This window comes from Stigmatopora nigra, chromosome 21, assembly GCF_051989575.1.
Source record: "Stigmatopora nigra isolate UIUO_SnigA chromosome 21, RoL_Snig_1.1, whole genome shotgun sequence".
Taxonomy (NCBI): Eukaryota; Metazoa; Chordata; class Actinopteri; order Syngnathiformes; family Syngnathidae; genus Stigmatopora; species Stigmatopora nigra.
In genome coordinates, this window is record NC_135528.1 from 624,586 (window position 1) to 650,566 (window position 25,981).

The 25,981-nt window shown below is 39.9% G+C and overlaps 1 protein-coding gene across 1 annotated transcript in view; it reads right to left on the reverse strand.

The window, feature by feature from the left end:
* thsd7aa (thrombospondin, type I, domain containing 7Aa) overlaps positions 1-23,631 on the reverse strand; it is an 80,851-nt gene extending 57,220 nt beyond the window's left edge. Inside the window, exons 1-4 of the mRNA XM_077743118.1 lie at positions 23,391-23,631; positions 23,146-23,322; positions 2,394-3,489; positions 39-287 (exon numbers count right to left, since the gene is read on the reverse strand). Coding sequence (XP_077599244.1) covers positions 39-287; positions 2,394-3,489; positions 23,146-23,293 — 1,493 coding nt within the window. The 5' untranslated portion in view covers positions 23,294-23,322; positions 23,391-23,631. The remainder of the gene's footprint in view (positions 1-38; positions 288-2,393; positions 3,490-23,145; positions 23,323-23,390) is intronic.
* Positions 23,632-25,981: the final 2,350 nt, after the last annotated feature.

Below are 25,981 nucleotides of genomic sequence, written 5' to 3' on the forward strand. Positions count from 1 at the left end.
ATTCATATAGTATGTTTAAACCAAAAAGTAAAACTTACCCAGGGCAGGGTGGCACTGCTTCTCTCTGAGGACTGCATGGCTGGCTTTCCTCCAACTCAGGACACTCGACCCCTCCCCCAGTTGGAAACTGAATCACTTTTCTTGTACGAGTCTGATAACCATTTGGCCCATTGGGGTCATAGCACTCCTTGGAGCAAGCTGACCATTCAGACCAGGCATTCACATCACAGTCTTTTGTTATGACACATGCCTGGTAGGTCACTGGCAGCGACTCATGTGCACACAGGCTGAAAAACACAGAAATAAAATGTGCTTCATAGTAACGATTATTTTTTGTTGAAAAAGTGCATATTTCAAAACTCATCATGTTAAATTGTCAATGTCTCCTCACATATCTATGGTGAGGCAAAGGTATCTGATACATGTGTAGGTTTAACCAAATGTAAATATAGTAAATAAACAATACAGTGTTTTTATTCTCTAAAAGTCATGTCAAGTCTCATGCCATTGTGTGCTGTGGCAGAATTCGGTATATGGCAGGGGTGTCAAACTCCCTTTGGTCTGCGGGCCGAATACAGCTTAATTTGAAATCAAGCGGGCCGGACCAGTAAACTCATTGCAAAATTACATAGAACTAACAATAAGCCCACTTTTTTCCATTGTATTAGTCACCAATACTAATAATTAGTGCAAAGAATGAGTAAATTATCAAAATGTTGATTAACAGAATTTTCCTTTTACATTATGAACAATATATTATGAACCACCTTTTACCAGGTCAAGGTGGTCCTAGTTCCGCCGCAGTGTTGCTTTCCTGTTGTCTGCACGTACTAAAACACTGCGCCCCTAGCAGATAATACAAGAACTACAAATTTTAAAGAAAATTCATATTTTTGTTATACAATGCAGCTTTCTTCCCCGGGCCGTACCAAACCACCAGACGAGCCGGATCCGGCCCGCGGGCCGTATGTTTGACACCCCTGGTATATGGAGTCCGGACTTCTTCGAAGAAGACAACATTACAGTGACATCAGTTGGCCCGCCTGATTAAAATCTGTGACTTTATTTTCTCTGGGATACCTCAAATCAAAGGTATACATTCATCGCCCTCCATCTATTGAATAACTAAATTGGTCAGGAAATGTGTGCCATTCCACATGAAATGACCCGCTGAGTTATATACAACGTTGATGAAAGCCTTCAAGAGTGTGTGGACAATAATGGATCCCATTTGACTGATTTAATTTTGAAAAACATAATGAAACAGAATGGCATGCAGCCCGGCAGCTTGAGTGGTTAGCATTTAGGCCTCACAGCGTTGGGGTCCTGGGTTCAAATCCAGGTTAGTCCACTTGTGTGGAGTTTGTATGTTCTCCCCAGGCCTATGTGGGAGTGAGAGCGAATGATTGTTCGTCTGTTTGTGCCCTGCGATCGACTGGCCACCGATACAGTCCCCGTCTATGGCCCGAAAACAGAACCAATGTTCCCTCTAAGTTGCACGGGTGTGCAATTGTGCACTACTCTCGTCTTTTCCACGCAACAGCAATCATATGGCGCGCAAAAAATATGATCCAAACTTTTTTTTTCTTTTCTCGTGACGGCGCTTTTCATGCGGCAGCCAGTGGGAGTAGCTCTGTCCATTCTTATGTATTTCATGTTTTACAGCCCTTCTATGTTTTTTTAAATTACATTTTAACATTTCTTAATATATTCCTTTTTACTTTACTGTGAAAATAGAAGAACAAGCGTTGAAATCAGGTGAGAACTGTCTAAATCTGCTGTGTGTGTGGTTGTGTGGTTGTGTGCCTGCGTGCGTGGTGCCCGCGCGTGTCTAGAACGTGTGTTTGTCTTCAACTTACACAATAGACTATAAATGGAAATTAGCCCTCGGCTACAATCTTACATATATATGTTCATTAACATGAATATAAACATGTCCATTAATAAATGCTATCCATTAAATAAATAAATCAAAACAAAATCATAGAAAAATATTGCATATAAATGGAAATGCTCTTTCTCTCTCTGACCCTCTCTCTCTCTCTCCCCTCCACAAAATCTGCCTAATTTTTATACAATTAAACATCATAACGACGAGTTATTTGGTACTCTGTTAGTGGATGGCGAATTAGAAAAATAAGTGTTTTCCATTCAATATCCTGTTTTTTTGGTGTTTTTTTCAGAGGGTCAGAACGAAATAATTTGTGTTTAGTTTATTTCTATGGGAACCGTTGATTTGAGATACGAGTAAATCAACATACGAGTTGAGCCCGGGAAACGCATTAAGCTTGCATCTCAAAGTACCGTTGTATAAAAGAAGGATGGAACAAGAAAAACACTACAAAGCATGGAGTAATTAGATTTGAAAGTGTCTTGGAATAAATCATTTCTACCTTAGGTCTTCAACAGTCCCACTCCTGTGCACACAGGTGACTTCTCTTGTCTGGTAGCCAATTTGCAGATCCCAAAACCTTCCTCTTGGGCGATTCTGATGGTTCTTGTTCCGTTTCTTTTTGTTAAGTTCTCTAGTGTCGGAATAAGTTACCATGCCCCTTTCCCTGTGTCGGACTTTATCTTTAATTTTCTCTCGTTTTTCTTTGTTTTTCATCTTTCTTTGTCGGTTGGGTCGGTCTGCCTGACGGGATGGTCTGTCAGGTTTTCTGTTCACCTTTCCCAATTTTCTGTTGGACTTCAGTGTTTTTTCTACACCTCTTTCAATCTCACCCCACTGAATGGACCTCTTGGCAGCTGTGCTTTGTTTGTCCCTTCTGTTTGATATTTTTTTTTCCCCATTTTTTGTGAAGTTATCACTTTCTTTGGATGGCATGGGACTCTCTTGTGTTGTTTCGACAGTTTGTCTGAGCTGTTTGCTGACAGGCATAGAGCATGGTCCCCAGGAACCGACCCGGAGAGTATATTGGCTCTCTTCTCCTTCACACAAACCCAGTTGACATGTCTGAAACTCTGTCAGGTTTAAACAGGCTGCTCCATCAAATAATGGCGCCGCAAGAATGACGCGAATTCTGTTCTGTAAACCCATCCCACAGGTCTTGGAACAGGGTGTCCATTGACTGAACTCTGACAATACACAATCCCGTGGACAAGGGATTAAGCAGGCCTGCTCGAGACGAGGTTTTGGTTCAAAGTATTCACAAATTGCATCTTCGGCTGGCTCACCATTCACTTTCTGGACACATCCTACTTCACGGGTCTGTATCCCCTCCTCGCCCCGAGTGCACACAGTGGGCTTTTGCACCCTTGCACTTCGCATTGACACAGGAACACATTGATTCCATGCACCCAGTTGCCAGTCATACTGGTCTTTGTGCCAGTCACACACTCTAAAGCAGATTTGTTGTTTTTTTGGCCTTTCTGTCTTGTTGCAGTTCGTGTGTAGAGTAGTCCAACCTTCAGAGTGAGCACACCATACTGCTCTGCTTTGGCTACCACCGGGGCCACACTCACTGCCCATGCATCGACCCCATGGCCCTGAAAAATTAGAAAAAATGTTATGAAATGTCATAGCTAGATTTAAAGAGTGAACATTTCCAAAAATTAACATTTTTATTTGCTTCCTATCCTTCTAGTCTTGTCTCTGTATGCCCGCCAGCATGTGCTGTCAGATGTCACTGCCAATTCAAATTGACTGCCTGTACACTTTGTTAGTTAATCAACAATTGAAACCAATAGTGTGAGTTGTATAGCATTTACGTCCAGTTTGGGATAGTTTTCTGACCAATATATTAAATACACTTAGTATATCTTAATTCATCGAATTTTTGAAACCACTTTATCCTCATTAGGGTTATGGGGGAGGCGTGCGGGGTTGTTGGAGCCTATTCCCAGCTGACTCCGGGCCAGAGGCGGGGGACACTCTAGTCGGTGGCCAGCCGATCGCAGGGCACAGGGGGACGGACAACCACGAACTGAGTGTCCAATCAGCCTACCATGCATGTTTTTAGAATTTGGGAGGAAACCGGAGTACCTGGAGGAAAGCCACACAGGCCCGGGGAGAACATCCAAACTCCACACAGGTGGACCGGCCCTGGATTTGAACTGAAAACCCCAGAGCTGTAAGGCTGACGCGCTAACACTCAATATATCAGTCGTAAAAATTGTAATGCATCATACAGTCAGGTATTTGAAAACCCTGCTATATTGCAAGTTCTTCTACTTAAAAATCATGGAGGGGTCTGAAATTTCATTGGAGGTGCATGTCTACTTGAAATAAATTAAAAAAATGCACAAATAAAAATGCATGATTTATTTTTACGATTTTTGTTTGTTTGTGATACAGCTGCAAATAAATATTTGAACACCAGAGAAAATCATGGTTAAGATTTGTTACAGTGACCTTTGTTTAAAATTACAGAGGTCAAACATTTCCTGAAGTTTTTCCACTAGGTTTGTACACACTGCAGGATGGATTTTGGCACACTCCACACAGATCTGATCCAGACCAGTCAGGTTATTGGGCTGTCACTGAAAAACACAGAGTTTGAGCTTCCTCCAATGAGTTTTTATTGGGTTTAGTTTTAGGTTCTGGAGACTCAGTCTCTCATTGTCTCTCGCATTCTCGCTCTCATAGCTTCTCGACCACTCTTTCTCTTATACGTCTCTCGCACACTCTCTTGCAGTCTCTCTCGCACTCTCTGTTGCACGCTCTCGCTTGTGTGCTCTCGCTTGTGTGCGCTCTATTGCACGCTCTATCGCACGCTCTATCGCACACTCTATTGCACGCTCTCCCTTGCATGGCTCTTGCACACTCTCCCTTGCATGGCTCTTGCACACTCTCCCTTGCATGGCTCTTGCACACTCTCTCTTACTCTCTTGCTCCTCCACACTCTCTCATGCTTTCTCACCCTCTCACACACTCTCTTTGACTTGTTCTCTATCACACACTATCTGAGACGGGTTCTCTCTCACGCTCTTTCTTGCACAGGCTCTCTCTCTCTCTTGCACAGGCTCTCTCTCTCTGTCTCTCACTCAGGCTCTCTCTCTCCATTACACTCTCTCACCTGCTCTCTCTGACACTCTCACTTCTCTCTCATGCTCTTTATCTGTACCGCTCTCTCTCTCTCTCTCTCTCTCTCTCGCTCTCTCTCTCTCTTGCACTCTGTCTCTCTCCTTCTCTTGCACTTGGCCTCTCTCACTCTGTCTCTCGCTCTCAATGTTGCTCTCTCTCTCTCTCTTTCTCTCTCTCTCTCTCTCTCTCTCTCTCTCTCTCTCTCTCTCTCTCTCTCTTCTCTCCTTAGCATGCTCTGTAAATCTCTCTCTCTCTTTCTCTCTGTCATTGTCTTGCTCTGTCTCTCATTCACTCTCTCTCTCTCTCTCTCTCTCTCTCCCTGGCATGCTCTGTAAATCTCTCTCTCTTTCTCTCTGTCATTGTCTTGCTCTATCTCTCACTCTCTCTCTTGCCCTTTCTCATACTCTCTCTTGCACTCTCTCATCCTCGTTCTCACACCCTTTCTCGCTTTCGCACTCGCCCTCTCTTTCACACTCTCTCACCCTCCCTCTGACACTGTTGCTCTCTGACACTCTCTTCCTCTTGCATTCTCGCGAAGACTCTCTCCTGTGCTCTCTGTCACACCCTCTCTCATCTTTTGCACTTTTTCTTGTTCTCTCTCACATCCATCTCACTCTCTCACATTGTACCGCACTCATTTGGTGCCTCTCTCGTCCTCGCGCTCACTCCCTCACTCTCACACTTTCTGTCTTTTGCTCTCTCTCTCTCACTTATGCTCATTTGCCATCTCTATCGCTGTCTCACACACTTTCTCGCTCTCTCTCTCCCACGCTTCCTCGCTCTCTCTCCCATGCTCTCTCGCTGATTCTCTCTCACTCTCTCCCTCTCTCTCTCTCTTCTCACTCACTTTCTACCCTATGCACACTGCGTTGTACTAATCTCTCAGATTATTATGAAACATCTTAACCAATAGTTATTTGTTACTCTGTTAGAAGATGGTCTCTCTTTCTCTTTTTCACTCTCTATCACTAGGGTGGGTTTAGCAAGTGAGTATAAGCAGTCGTCTATGTACAATTTCCTAGCATTTAGTCTGATCGGGTATACGATCGCAAAAGGTGTGACGCTTGAATCATCACATGGCTGATAACAGGTTTAGCGCTGCATCTAAAAAAGTAAATAATGAGATGTTGCAGGTCCTTTATTTTACTTTTGAAAAGGTATGTATAAATATTAATGCCTAAATAGACTGCTCACATTTTTCTAACAAGAGGTGTGTTTCCGAGTCACCTCGGAAATCACCGTCTCCCAAACGACAACCTCATTTACAATGAGGAAATACAAACAGTAGAGTAGGGTAGGGTGTTGATTGATATACCACTGGTCGAAAGGCCTGTATTGCTTGCATGGTGGCTCCATAAAGTTAGTCTACGGCTAGCGTTGCATTACTTTCTTGCTACCTTAATATGCTGGACTACATTTGATGTGTAGTAACTTGGACAAATGATTGTATCTTGGAACAATTATTTTGATATCTATGTTTCGTCAGATGAAAAAATCATATCGTAACTAGGGCTACTACAGCTAATGGAACAGCGCAAATGCTGATGAGAACACAACAATAATTCACAGTACAAGTCAAATGGCAAGAAAAAAAGGAAAGTGTGAATAGGAAATGACATGAAGAGGAAGAAACATCTTGATGAAAAGCTCTTAATCCCTTATTAGGCCAATCCTCGAGCACGCTCACTGGATTTCATAAAGATTCCAGGAAACATGGATTAGCTGGAAGAAAACAAGGGTTTATACCAGACTAGGACTGCTAATCACTCAACCACACAGTACCAAGATCACAACCTGCTATTCATAAACCATTGGCCATAAATACAGATCAACCTATGGCCACCTAATGAGAGGACCACGTTACATTGAGAAAATAGAAATAAGTCTATCCGATATTTAGTAAACTTAACAGAAGATTTTTTCCAGTATTGTTTCAACATTTCTTTTGCATAAAAATTCTTAAATTTGAATCGACTTTAATAGCTCCACTTATTCAATGTAAATGTTTGCATGGTGAAAAATTCCATACAAATCATTTGAAAAATCACAGCATGCAGTGATATGCCATAGCTATCAAACAGACATTAAATTACCGTAATCTTCAGATTTGATTTGATTGAGATTCGGGTTCGGGTTCGCGTACCTGTGAACCTCTGCCGATAACCGCCCTTATAAATGATTATGATTCCCCGTACAAACCCCCCAAAAACGTACAAACACTGTACGCCGCATGTTTACTCGCGGTAACTTGTTTCTTACTATGTGGCTTCTCCATGCTTGCTTCCACGATATTTACTCTATGTATAACTACGCATGTGCATGTCATCCTTTATCAATATTGCCGTACGCACCGCTGAAAAAATACATACGATTGAGGATAATTTTTGCTGATATACCGTGACAATAGTAACGATCGATGACAGTAGCGTCGTTGGCTACCAGCCTACGAGACTATCTGGATTTTAGCCAAAACGGTTTTGTTGAGATCGGTTTTCATAAATATTGGCGATTTCTTTTAATTAATATTTTTCCTCGTACAAAAGTCGGTGTACGGCTTACATGATTTGAAATGGTAAAAAAACTTATAGAATACGTGTAAAACGTTCAAGGTGACAGGTATGGGTTCAGCTTCGAGTTGGACTTTGGATCCCTTCGGGTCCCTTCGAATCCCCCTTAATTTATTTCATAATAGAGAAAAGATAAACAGATAAAACAGCAAACTAAATTTATTTTGACTTCTATGAATGAAATTGATGAAAAAAACATCTTTCATAAAACATATAACATTCCCATTACTGCTCGCTCGGGGCACAGCCATCTTACTATAATTAGACGAACTATGACTGCCCACATGTGAGTACACTTACTTGTGTCTGCTGTTGCCCGCTCGGGGCCCCTCCATCATACCTCAGGTACATGCTCTGACCGTAGCATTTACCATGACAGCACATCACAAAAGTTAAGTCTGATCTAAGGTCTTGCGGTCGATCGTTAAGAAACAGTGGCGGGCTGTCAGGGCCTTCAAGGCCTTCTTAGCTTGCCTAAGAAATATCTGAATCATATATTATATTTTGTCCATCAATACTAAGACTGTTGCTTTAACCAATCAGAATTCGATTTGGTGACACTAAGGCCTTCTCACAGGCGTGGGGATACGTCATTGCCTTCTCGCAGTCGTATGTCATCACTTTCACCAACTATGATTGGGTAGTAGGCGGAAAAAAGCCAAAGTGAGCCAGCCAGAGATCGCTAACTCCACCCACAATGGCCGATGGAGGAAAACAAAAGGATTTGGTTGCAGATTTTCTCACAAAGCCAGATGGACTTTTCCAGAAAAATGGACATCATTAAGAAAAGGCGGTCAACTCCAAAGCTAGCAAGCCTGTTACAGCCGAAAAGGGTGTGTCCGCCACTTTCAGTGCGCTAACTATGAGAGAGATACCAAACTATTTGGAGCGAGCTGCACAAGCAAATATATTGTTGTGTTTATTTAAAGCCATTTTCAAGACGGACTATGCCAGAAATAGGACAGGCTCGTCTTTCATCATTAGCTTCGATGGCGATAGAATAGAAGGAAGAAAGAAAGGAGAATGGATATTGTGTACAGTTTAAGATGATTTTTGGTGATTAAAATATGGCTATATTCCTAAATAATATTTAAATTGCGGGCCCGGTTCTGATATCTGAAAAGCTCCAGTGTTTGAAGTGGATTTTACCCCATTTCAGTGCAATTTTTGCCGTTTCGTCATTGACGTCCATCACTGTCTTTTCCCGGGGGAAATCACCCCCTGCCTGGTTGTAATGTTTCAAAAGCTCCAGTATTTTTATCCAATCAATAAATGCTGCAAGGAAGAAAAGCCAAGATGGCGCTGTCTCACGGAAGCAAGTGGCAGTAGCTCTGTACACTCTTGTGTTTATAATGTTTTACAGCCATTCTATCTTTTTTAAATTACATTTTAATATTTCTTAATACATCCCTTTTTACTTTACTTTGTACTTTATACTTTAATGTTTTGACAACTTTCCTTGTTCTGTTAGCATGGCTCCTTTCTGCTACTTATTTTTTTTTAACCATTCAGCCATTCCTACGCTGTCACGCACATGGGACTAGCTGTTACAATACGCAGCAGAAGGAGCAACACCTCTTTGCCGCCGGAGTTTTGGAGCTGGACAAACGTACCGGGAGAAGAGGCAAAGCTTCTGACCAACCATTCCATCGTGGGATAAGAAGGAAGAGCTGTCGGCGCTTACCACCAACGGAGTCGAGGAGTTCTGCCCTGCTGCTGTTGTCTCTTCGGCTCCAGACTACTGAGGAACTGTGCGGATAAGCTTGGAAGAGCGACTCTGCATATTCTCAACCTCGGTCACAATCTGCAGAAGTTCCCCTCGTGGAAGACTTCTTGTGTGTGGTTCCAGTTTTTGTCCAACTTTACAACATCTTTTTGACTCTGTATCCGTTTTAGCTAACGCAAGTAAAATGGCGCTGTTTAAGCGGCAGCCGGCGGCTGCGGTAACTCCGTCCACCCTTGCTCGTTTTGTGATTTTGCTGCTTTTATGTCTTAATGATCTGATGATTCCATTTACTTTGATTTGCTTTGTACTTTTTGCTTTTGCTTTGCTTTTCTGTTTATTCACCCCCTTGCTACTGCCACAATGAAATTCCCGAATACGGGATGAATAAAGTTATCCAATCCAATCCAAAATCAAAGCAAAATTTTGTTTTATTTCATAATAGCAAATGAACAATCATTTCCTTTCAAAAGGGAAGTAACTAACATAAGCACAACCAGGAACAGGATCCGCAGCGGTATAGAGTGCCACACTGACACAACATAGGTCAGCATACTCTCAATGGATGACTGGATGTACTTTGTGATGATTGGTGTGAGTGCTCTTGGGCAGAAGTCATCCAGACTGTTTGTCGGTGACTTTGTGGGCACTGGGATAATGGTAGATAATTTTTGGCAGGCCCTTCTATCTAGAGGTAAGATCTTACGCCCAAGACCGAATTTCGGGTGAGGGCAGGCCAAATATTTCAATCAATACGGGCCGGGCTTCTCTCTCGCTGACCTTTTCAAATAAATGTGTATAAATGCGGAGGGGAAGATTATTAAGACAGCGGCGGTGAAATGACGTGCGCAGATCAAGCTCTGGCTCTGCGGCTCCTGTTCAGTAGTTACATAGCAATTCCGTTACAGCGCCATCTTTGTTTTAACTAAATTATTTATTATTAGTATTTCTCACTTCAGTATCGCCACATCGTTTTAGTATACATTTTTATAAACATATATTTATTTATTTTTAAAGTAATCGAGAGAGACACATCATTTTAGTATATATTTTTTTCAGCAAGAGAGAAGCCCGGCCCGACCAAACCCGAACACGAAGTAATGATTGACATTTTAGGCCTGACCCGGGTCGGGCTCGGGCTTAAGATCTCACCTATAGTGGATACTAAACTAAGGAATGACAGGCTTTAATTTGTTATTATAAATCACCCCTCCCATTCCCGACTCGAGAGCCCCAAGTCCTTGCAAATAAAATGTGAAATTTCGGGTGTGCTTTGGGCTCGGGCCTGCAAATCAAGTTAATTGGTCGGCCTCGGGCCGGGTCAAGTTTGAATACCAACTTCTATCTTCCACATGTATTATGTTCTCAGTCATGAATAGTCTTCTCCAATTTGGCTAACTACTATTAAAAAAAAATGCCACATTACTTAAAGTAATTAAATGACCGTCTTTTTATTATTTTGGGGTTTTTTTGGTGCTTTAAAATTGACATTGAACCTAAATGGTGAGTGATAATACTTTTAACATGCACAGCAACAGATACGTAATAAATATGTCTTTGTCTGTGTACATGTTACATTTTGAAACATTTTGTTAATGTGAAAACTTTTACGCAGTCTAGAAATAGGGTGCTCTTTGCTGAGATACATGGATTTTTGACATCCAAAATGTGTATTGAATGTGTTAAAGTGATCCATGAATAAAAATCTGAAGGAATTAAGCATTAGGTGTCCTATTTGTGGGTTATGGGGTTCTATTTATTTGTCATGTTTGTCCCAAGCCGTTTGAAGGTTCCAGTACCATTCCCCAGAAACTTTAAAAAAAAAAAAACATACAAATCTACACCAAAGTTTCATGAAATATGTGAAAAAATAATGAAGGAAAATATTTATGAAATACGTCAAATGAGTAAGATATGCAAAGATATTTTTCATTGAGGTGTACAGGCGAGTGCGTGAGAAGATAAGTTGATTGACATGAATGCCTTTATTTTAATCAAAGAAGTTCAATGAGATTTAAATTATCCATAAAGTGCATCCCATATTTCATAGCATTCTGACAGAGCTTCTTCTTTTCTCAAAGTGGCTCAGTGCATTGTGGAGGGCAGTGTTATTCCATCTTCAGTGGATCTATTTGGGCGATATTCTAACGGATGGGGGTCATGGATGAGAAGACAGGCTTTGATGTTTCACTTGCAGTTTTTTCAAAGGACTTTATGATAACTGGTGTGAGTGCTACTGGGTGGTAGTCAAACATATTGTTTCCGGGTGACTTCTTGGGTACTGGTATGATGGTGGCTTGCTCTACTAATCGGTTGAAAATGTCAGTGAAGCCTGGTGCTAGTTCATCAGCACATGCCTTGAGTACTTTCCCTGGTATTGCATCCAGTCCTGTGGCCTTCCTGAGGTTGACAGCATGGAGCACACATCCTACTTCCACTATGTCCACGGTGAGTGGGTTGAGACTTTTTCCAGGGTTGATTTGGGATTTATTGAAGGTTGAAGTGGTGTGACTGAGTGCTGGGCTTGGGGTTCAAAGCGGGCAAAAATGAAGTTTAGCTCTTTTTCCAGTGCAACACCTGAGTCTGTAGTAGTAGCAGCACAGTCCTATTAGTTGATGAAGGGACTGTATGCTTTGCCACATAATTCTGGGGTTGTCAAATTCCTCTTCTATATTGCCCTTGTAGTCTGTTTTGGCAGGCTTGATGCCTAACCTAAGGTCGACGCGAGCTGCGATGTAGAGTGCCCTGTTACCAGATCTGGAGGCTTCATCATGAGCCTGGAAAAGTGATCGGCCATGCTTGTCCCCCACGGTTCCTGGTTTTGGTAGACGTGGATGTTCTTTTTCACAGTCACCATAACCTGATGGTCTTCTTCACAGTCACCTTACCTGGGTGGTCTTCTCCACGGTCACCATGGCCATATATGCTACTTGATGTAAGACAGAATTATGCCTTTGAATGTACCCAGGTCCTCATGGTAGAAAGTCTACCACTCTGTCTTTTCAAAGCAGTCTTGGAGTCGGAGATGTGTGTCGTCAGGCCAGGTGATAATGGTTCGTCATTTGGGCTTTGTTTGTCAGCTGAGGGGTTGTCTGCTGAGGCCACGAAGAATGAGAGGCCTATACAAAATACAAGTACACAAGTACAATTATCAAAAAGTGTTTTTATTGAATAGTACAGTTATACGCATATGATGTCTGTAATGTATTAATATCTAAATATAATGTATATATTTAAAAAAAATTAAATACTTTAAATATTGTACTCAGAGTGAAAATATTTCCTCTCTGCTAGATATAAATAAATAAAAAACAGGTTAATGGGAGTTTTAGTCCAAGTCCTTGTAGGGAAGCCCCCTTTCAGCAGGGTACAGCTTCGCGTTCGGGATGAAACATTGGTCATCCAGGCTTTCCGGTTGCTCATCCAGTAGACAGGCAGCAAGGCTTAGTTCTTGTTCTTTTAAAGCATGAGGATGGTCGAACTTGTTGATTAAGGCTCGCTTTACTGTGATCCCCACACACGAAGAGTGTCAGACGATATTTGTCATTCTTGGCACTTTCAGTTCATCTTTGAATAAAAATGTCCAGGAAGGCACCTTCTTCCTCTGGCAAAAATGACGGTCTCATCCATGTCAAAATCATTCTCTTCAGGTCTGTTAGAGAAGTCTTCCTCAGTGTACCGTGTCACTGCTAGACCGTCCACTCGAGGCGGCGTCCTCACTCTATCCTTGACACGCTATTGCTCCGCTCTGCAACGGGGAGGCGGCAGTGGCTTTGGTAAGGATTATTCGACAAGATGCTTAGGAGGCATGTTAAACGACGATTCAAAATCCAAAGAAAGATGGAAAAGGATTGGCGTTGTCTTATACCAATTGGGAATGTGAGCGATGGGATATTCTCTCACAACAAAAGAGAAGGCAAGATGTCTTTTTAAAAAAATCCGTCACGCTATTCTTCTCCGATGAAATTCTTCTGCGATGAAATTCTTCTGCGATGAAATTCTTCTGCAATGAAATTCTTCTGCGATGAAATTCTTCTGCGATGAAATTCTTCTGCGATGAAATTCTTCTGCGATGAAATTCTTCTGCGATGAAATTCTTCTGCGATGAAATTCTTCTGCGATGAAATACTTCTGCGATGAAATTTTTCTGCGATGAAATTCTTCTGCAATGAAATTCTTCTGCAATGAAATTCTTCTGCAATGAAATTCTTCTGCAATGAAATTCTTCTGCAATGAAATTCTTCTGCAATGAAATTCTTCTGCAATGAAATTCTTCTGCGATGAAATTCTTCTGCGATGGCATTCTTCTTCTGAGATGAAATACTTCTTCGGCGCATGATTATTCTTCTGCGGTGAAATATTTGGTGCTGAATGCCATCCATTTCAGCACCGAAGAAGAAGCGGAGCTCTGACTTCAACCATCATTAATCTCCTGTCTTTCGGTTGCGATTTCAGTGTGATTTTTGTTATCCCATGAATTTATATTTCAGCATTTTATAAAATCCACAATGTACTGTATATATATATATATATATATATATATATATATATATATATATATATATATATATATATATATATATATATATATATATATATATATATATATATATATATATATATATATATATATATATAATGTATGTATATATATACATTCATTTCAAAAATTAAAAAAAAATGTATTTACGTTTCGGATCATTCCCCTTCGCGTTCAAACCTAAGAGAACAATCCAACCAGGGGTGGAAAATGACTAAGGGCTTTTATAGACAGACGGGGGTTGATCGGACAATGGGAAACAGCTGGATGACTCGAAAGACAGCAAGTAAGGAGAGACACCAGCGAGCGGGGAACTTCAGGTGAAATTAATGGGTAAACAAGGTCAAGTCACACAGAGGCGAAACAAAACTAAACACCAAAGGGACCAATAACTAACAGTGAAATAAACCATTGAGACACAAAATACAATTTTCAGCTCTACTTGTTCTACTTGTTTTTTAAATCTGAGAGGTTCATGACATGAGCCTCAGTTCTATTCAGAGATTATTTAATACACAGGGGTGTTGCAGTATAGGTGGCATGATGTGCACATATGTATCTTTAATCCTAATGCAGGGGGCTAAAGGACAAGGTCTGTCTAATGGAAATGTGTGCCACGTGGACAGGAAGAATTCCCCCAAAATATTGAGCATAGCCAAATTACAATTTGAGATATCCAGGGAAAACTAAAGAAAATCAAGAGCCTAAATGTCCTTGGGCACTTTTTTTTCAGTTTGTATATGCATGTAACAACATAGGCATTCCCCCTTTCTGTCTAAAGTCATCATAAATACCAACAAACAATGGTCTGGTTTTCTGGATCTATATAGTTTTGTCATGAGCTATCAAGAAGTAGGCATGTCAGCATTTAGATTCTTTACAACAGTACATTTAGTATTTACTAAACCATGGAGTTGGATGGAGAGTTTAACTGATGTGTAATGCCCTGAGTGTAACATGCTCCTTGAGATCACGTTAGAGTGCAGTACATAAAGTCTATGTGTCTGAGTGCAATTATGGTAAGTAGGCCTTACACTGAACAACTACAAACATACTTAAGGGTGGAATCCTTGTCAAAGTAGATTCTTCCTCTTAAAGGGTTTACAACTTGTGTTTGGTTTAACCTTGATGCCAAGATAAAAAACAAAGATCCATGCATGTTTTTGTGATATGAAAGAAAACTGTAGTACCCGGGGAAAACCAATGCAAGCCCGCAGAGAACATCCAAACTCCTCACAGTGATTACCCACTTAGGATCGAACCCTCAACCCCAGACCTGTGCGGTTGATGCATTAATCATGAGCTCAGTCCACCGACCCGGCCCGCGCAGGCCTACAAATAAAAACATGATTGGTAGGCTTGTGGAACACTGTAAATTGCCCGTAGGTATGAGTGTGAACATGAATGGTTGTCTGTGTGTTCCCTGCGATTAGCCTCCTACCAATCGGATTGGCTCCAACACCCCCCATGACCCTTGTATGGATAAGCAATATGGAAAATGAATGAATGAATGAGGCTTCTTTGATCCAGTATGTGACTAATTTGGTACAACATGCATCAAGAGGTTAACCGTACAATTAAAGCAAAACAAATGTTTTGTTTTACTTTGCTCTTTTCAGCCAGTTATTGTAAATATTAATTTTATATAATATGATTTCTACTTAAAAGAAATATGAATAAAAATATTTTAAGTATAATTCAAATACATTATTAAAAAGGGAAAATAAAAGAACTTTACAATTGTTTACCCATGCAAAGATTTTGGTTCCATTACTTTATTTAAATCGCATGGCCAAGAATGAAAAAAGATCTTAACTTAAGATTTACTGTATGTCTTCTTTGTAAAGTATGCTTGATCATATTATAGTCCTTGACCGCTTTATTTTCATTCCATTAGTATTCAGAAACCCAACTCAATTCTAAGGTTGTACTCATGGCTGAAAGAGCTCTACAGTACTAAAAGTTGAGAAGGGATCAGCAGTAATTGACCTAAATACCCTTGCCAAAGATTCTAACCTGCTTCTGTGACTGCAGCTAATAGGCTCCAAGTATTGGGTATGACAGAATAAAATATTTGTGATTGAGATATACAGGGTGTTCCAAAATGTTTGACTACAGTTTTTAGGTCAATAAATTTGACAATTTTTTGTTGAAATGACCTCAAATTTTCACAGCTTTCATAGAAATGTTCTATGTTTTTGCGTGTAACGTTTGACATTTCTGTCATTGCAGCGTGCCTTCTTTACAAATTTTGCCAAGAAGGCACCAACTACAAAACAAATTAGGACCTGCCACCAAAAATTTCAAATAAAAGGCTGGAATATGAGTTTCTCCAAGTACAAATTTTTCAGGTTACGAAAGCAAATGAGTGCCTCGAGGTACAACAAAGATCCAAGTTATGAAATCTCCCCAAAATTGAATGCTTTTCCCGTAAACCTTATTTCATTTTGGAATTGTGTCGGATACATTGATTCTCACCTTATAACCTCGCTACACTCTACTGGGCACCACTATCTATGTTCCAAGATTCTCTCCTGTACTTTTGACTACCATTTGTCGTCACAGAGATCTGACAGTGTTTATATTGTGGAATATTGTGGCACCCGTTAGTCGAGATAACACCTAATGTGGAATTAGCAGACGGCTGTGAGCCGCTGATATTCATGTGTTTATGAGCCATGGTCTGGCTGGCCTTTCAAGAAATATATCAGACATTGCCAGAAAAATGACAAAGGGGGGCAGAGACCTTCATGTTTTCACTGTACTGTGTCAATAAAAGACGCCGAGTTGTGCAGTAAAGTAGGACTTGCTTCCTGTATGGAATCAGAGCGTGTAGTTTTTGTCCAGTTTTTCGAGGGTGGATGAAGCAGCAGACAAGTGTGAATGAATAGAAGCACGCCCCGTTGAAGTTTTAAGAAAAATTGAAGATGTTAAAAAATATGAAGGTGCCATGGTGCGACTGAAATTGAAAGGCAATATGATCAAAACCAATCCACCATCGCGACAATATTGACACAGAAGGTTCGTTGGAACACCAAGCATACCCTGACTTTAAAGCATTGCATGGCAGATTTTAAAAAATTAAGAAAAGGAATGGAAACCACTCAGTCGTACGCCATGATGAGACATCGAGTGCAGCCAATGAGGCAGCAGAAGAATTAGTTTTTTTTAAGTCTAAGAAAAAGTCTTCCAAGCCATTTTGCCGAAATTAATTTTTTTATCAGTGTAGGAACATTATTAAAAGTCCTCAAAGGCCATCGTCTTTGGATATTTTTTTTTCAAAATGTCCATCAACCAGCACTGCGGGAGAAGAAGTTAAATCGAAGCAGCTAAGAACCAGTAGTGACTAATAAAATTACATTCCAAAGAAATCATAAAACATTATTGTTTGTTGTTGATTAAAGTGGCTAATGTTGATTTTTGAATTCTTATTGCTGTGTTTATTAGATGTGTGGTCATGTGTTGGTGCTTGCGCTCTCTCTATGTTGCCCACGATTAGCTTGCTCTTGTTCCCCTGCATTTCAACATGGGTAGATTTTGCATATACCATATTTTCACACCAATAGGATGAACCTAAAAGTCTAAAATTTTCTCTAAAATGGTCAATAAGCCCAATCGATCAGTGCGCTAAATTCAATTTTTGTATGGCTCTGACCATTTGCCTGACAGGTTTTATTTCTTGCCGACACGCTATTTATTGCAATCAAACCAGCGAATGTTCACCCTAATAACAGCCCCCCGCGCATTCCAAGCATTACGATAAATCCATTCATAACATCGCAAGCAGGTGGCAAGGTATTTGACTTCCGTATGCTCGCAGCGCTTTTAACCCTCAAGAACACTCCCAATACTAAAAAATAACACCACATTAGAACTATAAAGAGGAAATGCCTGACCTGAATGACAACAGAATAAGGGTGTGAACGCTTGGAAAATGGACTGAAGCCACGGATAGAACACAATTTAACAGCGAGGAGAAACAGCTTTGCAAACGGCATAGGAGTGATGCCTGTTGCGAGTTGCATTAGATATATTTTAGCTTTCACCAAAGCTAAAATCAAGGTCCCGGAATACACAACTTTGACAGACAAGAGTTTGACGGTTTTGTAGATCTTTAACCACTTCAACTTCTATAATGTACCTTTTACTTCAATAAAGCACTATCAAACCTAGTTTTGGTCGTGATGTCTTTAAAAAACACGATAGCATAACATATGCTGGCAGCTAGCATAACATATGCCAGCAGCTAGCATAATGTAGGCTAGCAGCTGACATAACATATGCTAGCAGCTAGCATAACATACACTAGCCTAGAGTCATGCTAGCACCTTATTTGACGAGGCGCCCAATGTATCGACAAAAAACTGAAAACAAACCCACAACTGAGACTGCGCCCCATCAGATGGTGCGTTTTATAGGTGTAAAAATATGGTAATTGTTGTTCATTTTAAGACAATAAATATTTGTATGATCATTTTCTATTACATTTGTGTTACTCTCATCTTTCTTACAAAATTGGGACATTATGCCCAATTTTAAAAGATTTAGTTGGTAGTTCGGGGAAAACAATGAAACTAAATTGGAGAATTTACATGTACAGACGCTCCCTTACTTACGAACGAGTTAGGTTCCGGGCGCTTGTTCATAAGTTGAAAGTGTTCAAATTGTATGTTTAAGGCTTGTATAAGTAACCAGCATTGGTTTGTACTGAAAAAAAAAAAGATAGAATAGAGAGAATACATACAGTACTGTATATGTACATTAGGGAGATGGAAAGAGATATTTACGAGAAACTGGCCGAAAGAAGCTATCTAATGACGATTGCATTTTCTTTCTTTTTTTCATCATAAATGCGATAGCAGTGTATGGCATTAGTCAATTGATTTGCAACCTTTGTGCAAAGTTCAATATTTGGGTCCTGCTGCTCGATCTTTCTGTTTATAAATGGTACTGACTGTCGAACGATTCAAGTTGTATCCCCGTGCAACGCTCACCACTTTCTCACGTGCATCAAGCTTCTTTATTATTGCCCCTTTCGTTTCAAATGAAATGGCTTGCCTCTTCTTTGCACCTCCCTCACTAGAAGCCTTTTGCTTTTCACCAACCATATTGAATTATGGATGCACGAGATATTTAATGATAGAAATGAAAAAGGTTCTTTGCGCACTGGAGATATGTCACGCACTTCCGCCCTGCAACAAACTGGGCAGTAGAAGGTGGGTGCTGGGTGAACTGAGTTCTCAAAGCGCCAGGCGTCAGTACAGTGTTCCCTCGCTACTTCGCGGTTCAGCCATCGCGGACTCAGAGCTTCGCAGATTTTTTCAGGAAAAAAAATACAAATATTACATTGATACAACATATTTTACAGTTTTTTTTGTAATAACATGAATTTCATTCTCTCTACCCGTAATCTATATGATGTACTGTATACAAGGGGGTAAAAAAAAAAAAATAATATTTTTTTTTTTTTTTTTTTTTTGGAATTAAATTCAAATTAAGCATTTTTGAAAGGGAATCCCTACTTCGCGGAAATTCACTTATCGCGGGTGGTCCCGGTCCCCATTAACCGCGATAACCGAGGGAACACTGTATTAGCGGCGGAAAGAAGCATTACTCAGAAAAAGGCACGCAATACAACATCGAACTTATGAACATTTTTTTACATAAACGCAATTTGCAGACATGTCCGTATGTACCGTTTGTTCGTAAGTTGAATGTTCGGAAGTAGGAGAGCGTCTGGAAAGTACTTCTCGACGATCAAATTTTCAACTTACGAAAAAAGTACTGCAACCAATTATTTTTTTAGGTAGGGGTATGACTGTATAAATTTTCGTTAACATGAATATGTTCATTAATGTGTGTGGTTGCTTATTAAATAAATCAAAACTTTAGCTTCCTGACACTTGTGCAGCTGCGCTTCAACATGAATAGATTTTGCACGTTTCTTATTCATTTTAAAGGCTTAGAAAATCACTTTATGATAATTTTCTCTCAATTTTTGAAAAAATGTTTCTGATATTGTTCTTACAAAATTGTGACACAATTTTAAAGGGTTTAGTTAGTAGTTTTGTGAGAACTGTGGAACAACTTACAGAATTTACATATAAAATATTGCTCTATTTATGAAAAATTAAATTTATGAAAAAAAGTTCTGGAACCGATTAATTTCATAAATAGAGGTACGACTGTAGTATTAATAAATAGATTGCTGATCATATATAAATTTGACTGACAGTTACTTCCCACACATCAGATATCTGTAAGGCATGAAAGTTGAAACCATGCTTGAATGATTCTGTTAAAATTGTATTTCATTCCAAATGGTTCAAGTAATACAATGCGAATACAGAGTAAAATAATGTTTGGGTAACCTTTAAAATTATCCTTTATACAAAAAAATGGTTGTATAAATTGCCAATGACAGATATTTTCATAAAACTACAACAAAAATAGTAATCTTTGAGAGGTTAAAAAAGTGTATGCAGGCACTACGGAAAATTTGTGAAAATCAAAAAGCTGATTTGTACAAGCCAGCTTTTGGAAGAGGTACAATGGATTGATGAAACAAAGAGGACCCAAGACAAATACACAATAAAATTTGGTGGAGTTCCATCATGCTCTGAAAAAAACTGAGTGGACATTTTTTCATAAAGAACCTGCTAGTACACTTTTGGCTTTTCCTATGCAAGGTCACCACAGCGAATCAACTTATTTTTTTTCCATCACCAGCCACTTTCATATCCTTCTTCACTACATCCACAAATCTTCTCCTCGGTAGACTTCTAGCCCTGTTCCTTGGCAGTTCCACCCTCAACATCGTCTCCTCTGAATATAACAACTCTCTGACTTTGTCACCAAAACGTCCAACCGCACTGTCGCCTCATACTAATTCTATCCAACCTGGTCAATCCTAAGGAGAATTTTAGTATTTTTGTCTCTGCTACTTTTAGCTCGACCTCCTGAAAGCTATGTATCTAAGCCATACATCCTGGCCAGCCTGACCATTCTCCTGGAGACCATTCCCTTCAATGTCGCTGACACTCTTCTATCACATAACACATCTGATACTTCTCTTCAACTGTCCCAGCCTGCACATTGTTTTTCATTTCATTTCTTTATTTTCCATCACACTGCACTGTTGCCTCTAGGACTGGGCCCTTGATGGTATTAGAATCCTCTACCTTCTTTACCTTTCCTCCTAGTAACTTCCCTGTTTCATAGGAAATACCAAAACACCATCAACATGAATCTAGACATTCATTGGAAGCTATAGAAAGCCTTTAGAGGCTATTATTTTGGCTAAAGGAAGCTATTAAAAATTGATCTAATTTTTCAGTTTATGGACAAGGGCTTCTTTTGATTAAATAAATATTCCTCACATTCAACCATTCCCTTGTATTTATGCAATTTAATGGTTTAATAGTTTAGTGGTTAGCGCATTGGTCCCACAGTACAGCAGTCCTGAGTTCAAATCCAGGTCAGTCCTCCTATGTGAAGTATCCATATTCAACCCGGGCCTGCATAGGTTTTCTCTGAGCACCCAGGTTTCCTCCCACTTCCCAAAAACATGCGTGGAAGGCTGTTTGGACAGTTTAAATTGACCCGAGGTGGAAGTGTGAGAGTGAATGGTTGTCCGTCTCCTCGTGGCTTGCAATCGGCTGGCCACCAATTCAGGGTGTCCCTGCCTCATGCCCGAAAGTCAGCTCGGATAGGCTCTTGCACCCTCTGCGACCCTTGTGAGCATAAGTGGCTCCGAAAATTTGATGAGATTTATTCTAAAGGATCATAAATCAAATATAACTGTCTATTTGCAAATATACTTTACTTGAAACACTAAGATTGTGTACATTTTACTGCAAGTTAATTATTTTTAATATACGACTACAGGGTCTCTGCTTCAATTGTGCTGCTTATGCCAGACATTTAGCACAGATTGAGTTAGACGTAATGACGTTCAAGACAACATTTTAATTTATACAGTTTACCCCTTACATAATGGCAATGCTAGTTTACTAAATCCACAGGCGTTTTTGTCAACAAAAACAATTTAGATTTTAAAAAACATTGTTTGGGGGGGTGTGGTTAGCAGGTCAGCCCTACAGTTCTGAGATTGAGGGTTCGATTGAGGGTTCGATTGCAGGTTTAAACCTTCTTGTGGGAAGTTTGCATGTTCTCTTACGGTTCATGTTAGAGGAAAATAAGCAACCAAATGACTGTTTCAAAATTTGAATCTTATCATAGTATAGTCTATATTTTAATGTTCATCATATTTAGATTTTAATCTTGTAATGGTTACATTTTAATCTCGTTATATTTATATTAATCTTTCTCTCTGAATATTCCATTCGACTTATGACTTTGCAATTTTCCCGTGGCACAGTGGTTGGGAAACACTGGTCTAGGGTGTAGTCTGCCTTTGCCCTGAAGTCAGCTGGGATATGTTCCTGCAACCTCCGCAACCCTTACGAGGATGTGGGGTACGGAAGATGAATTGAATGAATCAATGATGAGGTGATGCAACTGGGGTTGAAACGGGCACATTAATTGAGCACAACTGAGAATGTGATTAGACTGCTGTAAAAGAGAAGATTTAGATGCACCATGATCCAAATGTGCATTCCCGTATTGACAGGTCAGGGAGCAGGGGGTGTCTGTCCTTTTACTCTGCTGCCATCTCTCCTCCCCCATGCTTTCTTCCCCTTCATTCTGTTCACTGGAGGAAGCATTGGTATTGTGTTCCTCTGACCATGTGCTCCACTCCCGTAGTGAATGAGCCTTGACTGGTGCAAGGCACCACCCAAAATAATAGGGTTGTTGTGGCACTCATTTCCAACTCAACACACATAATTAACCATCTTATCTTCATCACAAACCTAAACAAAATAATAGCCTATTAATTGAAATGCTGTTGTTTGTTGTTGTTGTTGTTGTTGTTGTAGAGTGTAAAGGAGTAGAAGGTTAACAAATAGCAGCTGCATATGACTACTGTTATCTTCAGGCGTGAGACATAATGGGGTGGAGAATTACACAGTAGTAGTAATTGATACATGTCCGCTGAAAAATTAGCCCGAAAGAATCAAATAAAACTTAGTCTAACTGGTCCACTGGACCAAACAACATTTCATGAAAGCACAAGTAGTCCCAAGTTTAGTAGCTTTCCTGCATATTGTGAAAACAAAATGTTTCTATATCAACATTTAGCCAAAAATAACAGACTAGTCATGCATGGATGATCAATTTTACGGCCTGGCATTTTCAAAACCCAAAAGGCATGGACTGCATTACATACCTGTTTGCCAAATGTATCTTGGTTTCGTCCCCACTGCTGCTTGTGCATCTAGTTGCTTCATAAAGGAAAAGAGCAGTGCTAACTGCAAGAGCAAAAGTATCCTTTTCAGCACCACAAGCTTCCCAACAGCTCCGCTGGCCAACCCCATGGCCACTGCAGAGAAAGCGCTGTATTTCCCTGGGCAGTCAGAAGGATGAAAATAAGTAAAATGAAAATAAGAAGCCAAGCCACGGGGTGAAAAAGACCTGCAGTGTGTTTTTCTTCTTATGCTTTGCTTTCGACCACTCCAGTGTATCCAAGAAGAATGAATCCGGTCCACGTAGAACGTAGGAGACAATTTACTTTTTTCTGTGTCTCTTTCAATCCTTGCTACTTAATGAGAGAAAATGAGGTATGGAACCAAAACACTAGGAACAATAGAGCCCTAAATCCAGCCAGCTGCTGCTTCTCTATGCCGGCTTGATGCAGCACCTCCTTTTCTGCCTCCCTCCCACCTTCATCTCTCTCTCTCTCTCTAAGTCTCCCTCTCCCTCTCACACACACACAAACATCCCTACACACATGCATAGACACCCACTCATTCTCCTCTTACTTTAGCATCCTCTTTTGCAGATGGACTCAGACAAACTGTTTTTACAGTTGTGTTTAAATAGTAACAAATGTGGGAAACACAACTCTGACATATTTAGGAATTTGAGACTGGCCTATATTCTGAGCTTCAGGCTGTGACCTGTATAGTATTTACATTTTTTATTTTGTGTTTTTCCCCAAAGAATGCAGTGAATATGCTTGGTAATATAATTTATTATCCAAATTCACACACATTCCATTTACACTTGTGTGTTTTGTTAATTTCAACATATTACCTTTAATTATATTTGTGTGTTTGAGACCGCAGTTGCCCAAGGAACCGAATGGTTAGTATGTCGCGTGGGTTTTCTGCAGGTACTCTGGTTTCCTCCCACATCTCCAAAACATTCATGGATATGAAACATATGAAAGTGGCTGGTGGTGGGAAAAAAAGTTGATTTGCTGTGGTGACCTCGCATAGGACAAGCTATAAGTGTACTAGTAGCTTCTTTATGAAACGTTCCACTCGGTTCTGATGATTTCAGAGCATGGGCAGCCCATTTTAAAAGGCCCCACAGGTTTTCAATAATATTTAAGTCGGGGTATTGAGGGTGGCATTAGTATCACAGACTTTTTCTTTGCATGAATGCATTTGTAGATTGTAATTTTGAAGAATCGAGCAATGCCACAAGTTTGACATTGGCAGATATTGTTGAACATTGTTCTCAAGAATTATCACACAGTCAGCTGGAATAGGCGCCAGCACCCCCACCACCTTTGTGAGCATTGGCGGTACAGAAAATGGACAAAGATTTAACCTTGCATGAATGATTTTGGTTTGGCAGAAGAGCGATATGTTCCTTTGATACTGTCACTTGAGCTTTCCAATAATCAAAATTTAACAAATAAAAAGGGATATTTCATTTTATTAATCAAACCAGCAATAGAGCCACAAAACTGCCCACAGCGTGTTCGAGGCTATGGCCAGAGATACAGATTTCAAAATACAAGACTTCAATAAACAAAGGCAGAGAGAAAAAAAACTATTTCTTCCAAAAACATTGTTGTGCAGGATCTGGAATTTCAAATCTCATCTCTGTGCCGATTTTACATTCACTTTCAAAAGAATGACTCATTATTTTCCTCTTAAATACTCAGTGTGGGAGTATTTTTTTCCTAGAATTATGTGAAGCTCAATAATTTGCACAAGTAATAGTACTCCTATTTAAGTACATTTTGACTACACCAGCTTTTTTAAATGTTTGGGACATGCGTATCTCCTTACACAGTCACTTGTTCTGGGCTTTTTACAGATCCCTATAACGAAGAGAGCAGAAAACTAAGCAATTTAGAAGATGTGATTCATTTAAATGCAGGATTTCTAGGATTTTTTTAATTTACTCAAGTCTTGTACGAGCAACATGCAGACAAAATGTAGTTTCTAAGAGTATAAATGATTTTCTTTTTTAGGATTAAGGTTAGACACATTCGCTGAAATTTGATCCACAGTCAAGAATTCAACAGCATGTCACGGTACACCAAGGATATTAGACCGTAATTGTGATCTGTTCCCTATCAAGTACAAAGCGTTAAATTCAGCATAATATTAATCAAACTAAATCGTCCTAAAAATTGTTCTTGCTAGTTATAGACCACAATAGGGATCAAGCTTTTGTGTCATTCTTATCTCGCTCCCCATGTCTAGTCTTACACCAAAGGAGGGGGATCTTCCTTTGGTTTAAGACTAGCAAACAGATTGAGAGGTCAAAGCAATGGAGGCATGCTTTTAGTCCCAAAAGGCCTTGTTTATGCTGTGAGCTTCAATACCCTAAATCTGAAAGAGGATTTAACTGGGTTATTGGACTCATTGCCAGTACAATCTCAAGGTAATCACATGCACAAATGGGGTCATGGAATATGAGCTGTATTTAAATATTGGTGAAAAAGGTTTACATCCCTTTATCGTCTATTGTCTGGTAAAGAGGGGAATTATGTTAGGGCCAAAGAGGGAGGGTGTTTTGGATTTTTTTTAAATATATTTTGAATGTAAAGATTGCATTTTCATGTGTATGTAGCTTTGTATTATTGATCTTGCCTTTCTATAATGTTTGAAGTGCAATATGAAATTACAGTCTCAGGTTTCCGGACCACATAAAATAATGACATTTAAAACACTAACAACAAATCCAATCAATTACAATTAATGTGGTTATCTTGTTAACATTGTGTGTATGTTTTTGTTTGAATTAGTTTTTTCATCCTGTCT